This window comes from Zootermopsis nevadensis, unplaced genomic scaffold (genome assembly GCF_977971745.1).
Source record: "Zootermopsis nevadensis isolate Lab colony 2312 unplaced genomic scaffold, Znev_1.0 Znev_ptg000019l, whole genome shotgun sequence".
Taxonomy (NCBI): Eukaryota; Metazoa; Arthropoda; class Insecta; order Blattodea; family Termopsidae; genus Zootermopsis; species Zootermopsis nevadensis.
Genome location: NW_028259151.1, coordinates 10786784 through 10796791, shown reverse-complemented (window position 1 = coordinate 10796791; position 10008 = coordinate 10786784). Strand labels below are relative to the sequence as shown.

The 10008-nt window shown below is 37.6% G+C and overlaps 1 protein-coding gene across 2 annotated transcripts in view; it reads left to right on the top strand.

Moving 5' to 3' along the window:
* The first annotated feature begins 1165 nt into the window (after positions 1-1165).
* hob (bridge-like lipid transfer protein family member hobbit) overlaps positions 1166-10008 on the top strand; it is a 48634-nt gene continuing 39791 nt past the window's right edge. Inside the window, exons 1-6 of one of the 2 annotated variants that reach the window (XM_087351316.1) lie at positions 1166-1353; positions 4126-4252; positions 6089-6580; positions 7796-7963; positions 8055-8190; positions 9664-9779. In XM_087351316.1, the coding sequence (XP_087207442.1) occupies positions 1295-1353; positions 4126-4252; positions 6089-6580; positions 7796-7963; positions 8055-8190; positions 9664-9779 (1098 nt within the window). In that variant the 5' untranslated portion in view covers positions 1166-1294. The remainder of the gene's footprint in view (positions 1354-4125; positions 4253-6088; positions 6581-7795; positions 7964-8054; positions 8191-9663; positions 9780-10008) is intronic. The other variant, XM_022086573.2, reaches the window with a different exon arrangement.

Sequence of the window (10008 nt, the reverse complement as noted above, 5' to 3'; positions counted from 1 at the left end):
GATCATCGTTTTCTGACATATCACTCGATTCATCAATAACCGCTGCTGCTGTCCACTCCATTATCTAAAACTATATATATTTATGACGAAACGTGACTAGGCGTGACCTCCATTGAAAGCGTGACGAGAGGACACCTTAAGTGTTAAAACATCACCGAGATTTTAAAAACGTGACTACGCGTTACGTAATGTAACGGCGTGACGAGATTGGCCATAAGTGCCGAAACGTGACAAATATCTTCAAAATGTTACATAATCTAACAAACTAACCTAATCTAACCCAACATAACAAAACCTAACTTAACGCAACCTATACTAACCTAACCTGTCGTAAATTCATCGAAAGTATTGCAAATTAACAAAAATTAACCGACTCTTACGTAACATAACGTAAGCGTGCTAAAACGTGACTTAGTGACAAAGCGTGTCTCGGCGTGACGTGCTTTGACGTCTTGAAAAGGGATCATCATAAGTGTCGAAACGTGAAGATTTACAAAGCGTGACCAATCGTGACGAAGCGTGCCTAGGAGTGGCGTAATGTAACGGCTTGACGAGATGTTGCCATAAGTGTTCAAATACGATTAAGATTTGAATAGTGCTGCACTTACACAGACTGTACTGACCGACGGAAACTCCTTCCTTCCTTCCTTTATTGAGTGGTCCGCATACTGTTCATTCCCTACAAGGTCAGCTGTCATAATCGGTCCATGCAGTTCTAATTTACGTCCTTTAAAGGTAAGAAACCACGTTTCGCAACCATACAAGACAACAGGCAAAATTGTTTTGTATATCCTGATCTTTAATGCTTTGGATAGCAAACGGGATGATGATAGTTTTTGGACTGAATAGAAGCAAGCATTTGCGGAATGTAATCTACTCTTAATTTCATCATGGCGTTCATTTATATCTAAGGATTAGAGCTCATTTGCATTTGTTATTGTACCCAGTTACTTAAATTTTGAAACATTTTCAAATGATGTGTTACTTATAATAATATTTCGCCGTTGTTGCTAATGTTGATCCCGCATTACGCTCATGTATTTAGTTTGTCTACTTTTACTTGTGGGCCTATCTCCTTGCTATATCTCAACTTAAAATTCAGAGATGCTATTAAATTCTACTCAGTTTTGCCAAACGCATAAAGATAATTTAGTCCGTTACTAGCCATGAAAATGTCATGGGTCTGTCAGTTGTCTTTGTGGTCATGACCAAGTTAGTGATATGATAGATGATGATTTATATCTGTTTACTGTTGCCGTGCATATTATTTGGCTAAACAGTGTGAATTGAAATTATGAATGGATTTGCGACATTTTGTTTGCTTTGTATTTTGCTTTATTGCAGTGTGTCGTGGTAGGTGTAACCAGTTTCCTGTCGATTTAAGAGGTTATTGCTGACGTGAATATGATGAATTGACCGGTAGATAAATAGGAGAACCGAAGCAAGTTCTAACGTACAATAAAAGCAATGTTTGAAACGAGTTAAAAATTTGTTTCACTGTCCTTGTGTACTTTACATTGCTTTGCTAGGTAAAAAAACAAAGGTTAGGTTAGGTGAGATGATGGTAGGCTAACTGCTTCAGGGCTATTGTCGTCCCCCATTTCTGATCGATTCATCCTTTCTGGCCTATAAGGAAGCCTTTTTTTTTTTTTTTTTTTCCCAAATGTGCCCCATAAGCTAAAATTAGTGCACAAGCCCCATGTTTCCTAATGTAAATACCTTTATTTTCTATGTTGTGCCATGTGTTGTGGTAACAGTACATATTCTTTATAAATGCGAATGAAGCTCATTTCTTGCATACCAATGAAATTAAATGTGGCACATTAACTTACATACACTAAAATTCTAGTGTACATAGGCACACGGTAAGTTAGGTTGGCAATGCCAAAAACCTGCAAGATACTGCTAGCAGAATTACAGAAAAGGTCTCATTATTTCCTTAAACTAGCCTGTTGGTGTTGGTCTTCTGGATTGTAATGCTCTGAGAAAGTAAAATCGATAAATAAAGCTGGTGTAATCTGAAGGTAATATACTATTGTTTGGTTGGCTGTTGCCACTTTCTGGTCATTATGTTTATTATTACCATTTTTACTTAACACATTAATTATTACTTCATGTCTTATAAAGAAAATGTTGTAGTTGAGCAGTTAGCATTTCTGCTTTGAATTCTGGAGGTCCCGGGTTCAAATCTCGGCCTAGAGACTGGCTATCCTGATGTATTTTTGTGGTTTTCCCAAGCCCCTCCAGGTAAATGCCAGGATAATACCTTAAAGTAGGCTGTGACTCCTTCCTTTCACATCCTTTCATTTGATGATATATTGCTGTATAGCCTGAGCTACTAAAAAGTGTCATTAATAAACTCTAAATAAATGTCTTGTATATGATACACTATTATGCCGTGTTTTGGGCATATATGCTCGTCTTCAAGCCTTTTTCATTCGCTTTTATTTACTACTACTCTGTAGAAGTTTTCCTCATTGCCATCATGTGTCCGCATGAGCTCTCCACTTCCCTTTCTGAAAGCCCACACTGTTTGTCTCCATGGCACCATGGACAACTTCACCGTTTCTTATAAGACCGTTATAACCCTCACATGTGAAGCTCAGACCAACACCTTATAAGAAGCAGTTTTTGGTGTATTAAATGTGTCATGAAATAGGATGAATAATTTCTAACTATCCACTGCAATTAGCATTGTAAGATGCTGTCTGCTGCTCTGGCTTGCTTAGTTGCAGTCTGGCTCCTTCTGGTAGTAGTTGGTAACATAAACAGTCCCACTCCAAAAACATAGCATGTTTATATCACTGCTACATTTTATATAGTTCCACTAATAAATTATATATCAGGTTTGCCATAATATAGTAGGAGTATTATCAATACAAAAGTAGGGTGAGAAAAGAGTAATGGATTATAATATTCAGTGAACATTAATTGTAAAATAATAATGCATGTTTGGAAGAGACAGTACACTGAAGAAACCAGGTGTTAAACAGTGCATTGTCTGTTACAACTTGTATTTGTAAACAAACTTAACTCTTACATTTTTTTCATTATTTAGAACATTTTTTTAAGAATCCCAACTTTATAAATTCCTCAGATGCTGTCTGACTGCTATCCTGTAGGAACTACCATTGAAAATCAGAACAGGTCAAATTGCCTAAACCTTACAGTTGATGACCTACGCAGTTTTGTGGATGTCTCATCCATGTTATTTGGGTCCCTAATCACCATGTGTGGATATACTGAAACAGATTTACTGATAGCTGATAGTGGGAAGTCATTGAGCTTGGGGCCAGGCAGAGCGTTAACAGCTCAGCCTGATACAAAATGTTACACAAGGCCTCAGACTTGGCAGCCTGCTTTGAACACAATAATGGATGTTCGGGTTTTGTAAAAGGCGGGGAATTTCTTCAGAAGGACTGGTACATGGAGTTGGTTAATTTTATCCGTAGTATAATATATTTGAAAGTGTGAAATTCAGATATTTACTGTTGATCTTATACTTATTTGGACCAGAACTATTAAGGCCTACTATCAAGCATAACTAACAAAAACAGACAGATTTAGCTAAATACAATAACCATTAATGCAAATTTTAATCTGCAGAAATATTAAAAATATTTGTTTTTACCAGTTTGGCTTCTGATAATTTTGTATACAGTGTGTGCATTTTATCTGGAATATACTTCATTTCAGTGTTTTGGGTAGAGCAGTGAACTTACATGAAGTGTATTGCAGTGGAAATGTTTTTCCTTTTAATTTTGTTAAGTTTTTTCACAAGTTTTGCAGGTTGTATCCCATCCACCCACAACAAATAAAGATATTTTGGTTTTACATTTTCACGTTACATATTTGTATGCACATTGTTAAAGTGTTCCTGGAGTGGCTATTGCACAGACTAGTTAAAATTTACTAACAATAGTGAAAATGTGGTAGAGGACACAGATATAATGGAATAAGGGCGTATATTTACTTTGTAATATTTGATAATGAATATTTTCTTTTCTTTTTGTATGTAGATTCCTGAACCCTTTTTTTGCATTTATTTAAAATTATGCCATAGTATTTATTTGTGAGCATTTGAATTACTTCAACTGAAGATTTGTTACTATGTCTTTTGTATAGGTTATTGCCAAAACTTTTGGCTTGGCTTCTGAAAAGAAAGTTCTTCGTTGAAGTGCAGATAGGAAGAATTGCAGTTCCATACCTGACTCTGAAAGATGTGCACATTTCAAAAAGTGGGTTTTCTGTGGTAAGAATTGTTCCCAATTATAATCTTAACATTCAGTTTACTCCCATTTCTGTATTTAGTTGTATGTTTACTACTGTGTGTACTATTGCCATTAGAAGATTGTTATTGCTTTTCATGGGACACAGATATTTAGGTAATAATATAGTTTGATACTACTTGTAAACAGAAAGTGAGTTTTAACTTGTGAGATTTGAGGTTCCTACAGCAGCAAGTATGAAGATGGCTGTCTTCTGGGTTGTTGTACCTTGTAGTGTGGTAGAGATTTACCAATGTTTTATAGATGCTTGCTACATCCATTATCAGAGTGCTGATGGAGGAATCGTTACCCAAGTGATGGAGGTAGCAAGCACCTCTGAAACATAGCTAAACTTCTACAAGACTTCACAGTGCAACAACCCAGAAGATGGCCATCTTTGAATTGTAACTTTGTTGCACAATGTATGTGTCTTTAATGGAAGCAAACAATTTCACATGTTTCAATGCACATTTCTTATATTGGTTATCCTTTTGGAAAACATTTTGAAAGAGGGATCATAATTTATGGTACAACCCAGTTGCTGAGAGTCAGGATAGACATTGGCTATGGGCTGGACAACTGGAGTTTGATTCCTGGCAGGGGTAAGGGTCCGTTTTGCTTGTCACTATGTTCAGAATGGTTCTGCGGCCCACCCAGCTTTGGTGCTCTTGTCTATGGAGTGAAGTGGCCATGATATGAAGGTGACAGTTTATGTTCATCTATCTGATGCTGAGAGTAAAGGTCATTTCCTAATATGTATTAAGTTTGTCTCAAGCTCAATAATTTTTCCTTTCAGATATTCCATTTTCTTGTTCCTAAAGGTTCTACTAGCGTCACGCCCCACACTACATAGATTATCCGTATTTGTTTTGTTTGGGTCCTGCAACCATTGAAATTTTGTAATAATTACAGACTAAATTCAAACAAGTCCAGCTGTAATGCTGACCTATTTGCTGGCAGCGTATTACACATTTTATGTATATAAGTAAGGAAAGGCATTTTGGAAACTGAACTTTAATGTGTGTGTTAATCCATTTAAACAGTGACTGGTGATTGGTTGTGCAATGTAGCTTGCTACAACATGAATGAAATTCTTGATGTGTGTGTGGTCTGTAACTTTTCCTGATGGAAAGGTTTGAATGTGTCTGAGTCTTTGGTGAGGAACAGCTCTCACAGCTGAAATTTGGGGCACAGTGAAACAAGTTATGTATTATTGAGCAGCTTAGGAGACCTGGAGTAGGTCATGAAATGATACATAGTGCCTGAGATGTGGTGGGCTCTTGTGAACACAGAAACAAACCTTTGGGCTGCTGCATGAAAGGTGGGAATTTCTTGCTAACTTAGCGACTGTTAGCTTCCCAAGAAGGACTCTGCTTAGTGGAATTAATTTAAGACTTGATTATAATGGTATTGCAATATTTTATGTGATTTGAATCACAAGCATAAACATGTGCTGTGCATTTTGTACTACACTGTCACTAATTACACATAATCTGTTTTTTCTTATATTTCTACTAGTACATTAAAGTACTCTCCACATATTTTGTCATTGGCAGGTCTTTATTGTTTCCCATTTGCAACAAATATGTTGCTTTTTAGATAAATTTCATGTGCCATGGTATAGAACAAAACTGAATGCTCAGTGAAGCTGACTGTTTTATACTGTGATCTTGTTTACAATTTCTGTTTTCTGATTAAGCAGTTCCCATTTGTTAGCAATAAATTTTCATTGCTTCTACTCTATGTTCTGGCAAGCACAGAGGTCTTCCAGTGGGTTTCATTTAATCCAGGATTTTACTGCATTGCGTCTTTGGTTACAGCACGTTGATGAGATTGGTTTCCGAAGCAGCTTCTTCAGCAGTGAAGTGACTAAGCTTTTAGCAGTCGTTGTGAGAGATGTACGTATCAACAAAGATGTGGGAGCAGTTGATGGCAAAGCGGAAAATCTGCAACACTCTTCTGGTCTGGAAGATCGTAGACCAGTGAACTTCTACAACAAGAAGGTTCCTCCAGTGATAATCACATTTGCACAGTTCATGGCCATTCATGTGTACAATGTGAACACTATGTTCCTTCGTGCCGAATCCCCAGAATGGTTGGTGCATGCTACAGCAGGAGAAGTGCATCTTGACGGTAGCATCGTCCATAACGCTCGCACATTGCTGGTCAATGTGACAGTAGCAGCTGCTACAGCAAAAATGTTGAGGCATGCACAGAAGGGAGATGACAGTGCTCAGACCTGTCTGGGTGAATTGTCATTTGGAATCTCAATGGAAGCAGTACTTATTGCCCAGGGACCATTATCGGTAGAGGTACGTGTTCAAGATTTGCTGAGTAGTTTGCAGTCCTGCTGACCCTGCGTTCAAATTTTGGTCTGGAGATTGAATATCCTCACTGACCAGCCAAATGCTGGGATTGGCACTTTGTGACAGGCCACAATCACTTCCTTCCATTAACTAACTTCGGCATTAGAACCTGAAGGTTGAACACCACTATTAATAAACCCAACTTTTGGACACAATTCCATCTACCTTTATCTTAATAACATCCATCCATCCATCTCATTCTCAGTCTTCCAATTGATCACTTTCTCCACCATAATTTTGTGTATAATGTTGTTAAAGTACAGCACCTAAGTTGAATACAAAATAGCACATGTGACTGAAATAGGAAATTTATACAGAATACTGATAGAACAGATCTCATTTGTCTAGGCATGGACATAACCATTTTATGCCAGTTCCAGTCCCATGACTTTCTTCTGGGATGTTGTGTTGTGTCATCTTGTTGAAATTGACAAACATGTCAGAGGTGCTTACTGCCTCGATCTTCAGGGCAATGAGTAATCAGCATTCATCCATCTGGATCAGCATTAGCCTAAGCCATCTAATCCAACTCTAGAACACCAGCATCCTTTCCACCAAATTCATATACATTGACTGAATGATCAGGAGGGCCATTGAGATGGAGTTAAACCCAGACAGCAGGAACAGGGAGAATGATGTCATCCTGAGCCAGTCATGGAAGCCTCACATCCATTCCCTCAGAGGACATAAGAATCTCTGCCATATGTACAGTGCTTGTCCTGACATGGCTGCTAGACCAGGACTCTCGCCTGGCCCCAGCCAGTTTCGTCTCTCCTCGCCCTTGTCCCCTCCCAGTTCTTGAATTATATTGCTTTCTTTTCCTTTCCCTATTCACTTAACTTTCATTTTCTTTGTCTTCTGTGATCTTCACTGTTGGTCCCCTGGCACCTCTGATACGGGTTGCTTCTTCCTTTCCATGCATGCACGCGCACACAGACACACGATATCCTATCATGAAAATAAAAAATCTCCATTTTATAGACCAATTTTTTTAACCCTGCTATTGCTATTGGTAGGATTAGCACTCATTAGTAGTAGTAATTCATGAAGTTCACACACACATATGTTGACATGGCATTCTTTTATGATTCAGTGTAAGAGAGTCTCCTTCCCTTGTCATCATACAGAATACAAAAGATGAAAGGTCTTGTACACTTTCAGAAACTTTATGTGGGAATGGATCATACCAAAGCTGTCATCAATGAAGGCTTCTATAATTTTGCCCAGGAACGAAGGCAGACAAGTGAGGTTGATCGAAGTCCTGGGAAATCTTTGGTGTACTCAGCTGAAGCTGATATTTTTCAAAGGATTTTTCCAATTATACCAAAGGTTAGGTAATGAATAATGTGTGAAATACTGTGTGTAGGCGAATTCATGAAATGTTTGAATTTGTGATGATATTTAGCTTTTTATTTTACAGAATTTCAACTTCAGAATTGAAGACTCAGTCTTAACAGGAATGAGGGATAGTCATACGGACTTCAGTGCCACTCTGCAGTGTTTTCAGATTGATACACATTTTTGTCCACCAAGCACTGGCGTAGTAGAAACAAAAGGTAATGAAAAGAGTTTTGACAGTACTTATGCACATTTGTTTGTCAGTTCTGGGTTGTTGCAGAAACTATAACACATACATAAATTCCTGAGTTGGCAACATAAAACTTTCCTGAAAAAAAACCAGTTCATTTGTTACTCGGTAAGTATTTTTTATCCCTGTAAGCTCATAGATAATTGATATGTTTCACCACCTGTTCAGAAAAAAAAATCTTTAAACATACCCAATATTGTTTTATTTTTCAAATGTGTTCCAGTTGTTAATCACATGTGGTTGAATATCATTATTCAACTTCATCAACTTATATCAACTTCTGTTTCATTAGATAAGGTAGTATGTTTCTAACATCCAAATAAGATGCAGTTACATCCTTAGCATTAGGGTTAGTATTAGTCTTTCACCTTTTACTTATATTGAAAAAGATTAAATAAATTTAAGATCCAACACAAAATCAGTGAGGAACTTGGGCAGTGAGTGCTCAAATTTTGCTTGTGGGAAGAAACAAATAGTGAGTGAGTGTGTTCACACCCACGCAAGTGGGTTGTAAGGGACAATGTTTCTGGGGAGTGTCTCTGTTTAAAAACAGTGGCACTAATATAAAAAAATCCTGAGTAGGGCCATGAATTCTGCATTGTTTATTGCTACTCTTTTTAAACATTTATGTGAGTAACCTTATTGTTGTAATGTACGTAACTGATGTTCTCCCTGGAAATGTTAGCAAGCTTTTAGGTCTTGGTGCACCTCTCACTTTCACATGATTGAGATATTATGAAACTCATTAAAAATTGTTATTAGTGCCAGCTGATGCCAGTAACAACCACTAGAGCTGAACTATAGGCAAGAAATATCTGTGTGCTTTGTCACCCTGGGAGAAGGCGAGAGAGGGACAAGAGACATTTAGAATGCCATACTCTGTTCTTGAACATTCCCAAGTGACCTCAGAGGAGCCAGATTTACCTAGAATCGTAGGACATTCAAAGAATAATTGGAAAGCAGTGGAGAATTGGAATGCTGTCTCAGAACATCTCTTCTCATAAAAGTGTGCATGCTGGATGCGTTGCAAATATTGTGTTGTTGCTGTGATTCAAGAGAGATGGACTTCAGTTGAATGACAGTCTTTGCTGGTGCAAATACTGAGCGGCGGCCACTACTAAACAAGCTGTGAAGATGATGACGGTAGACAGGTGTACAGTGAACAAGAAGTATTTAGCCTGGAGCACGAGAGGACCATTATTACAACTGTGATTTATGGACTGACAACATTATTTCAAGACAAATTTTTAATTGTAGTAATGCGTAGAATAAATCCAATTTGAATGAGAACCCATGTGCAATTACTGATCCTGTAAAAGTATATAGATCCACAGTATGCTTTGTTGGCACAGAATTCTTAATGAAGTGTTGTATGATATTTTATCTGCACCCATGTATTCTTATATAATGTTTTTGTGTTTGAATATCTGATTCTTTGTAGTGGTTGACATGTTGCCGCAGATATTCCTAGCTGTTGAAGTTCAAGTTGATGAACTGAGTGTGAAATGCAACAAGGAAACCATACTACTGCTCAGGAAGCTGGCATTTGATAGCAAGGTATGTATGTAGTAATGTAGTTTAAATGCATTTGAAATTTGCAGCAAGATTAACTAGAAACAACACTGGTAAATGTAGCATAATTACAGGAAGTATGCAGATGAGAGGTGACTTCTTGAGGCTGGTTTGTGATTCTTGTAAACATATCCTCCAGGATTTACACATTTTCCATGCTGGTATATTTCATGTATCCTCACCTCAGAAATGGACTATTTTAGTTTATTGAGGA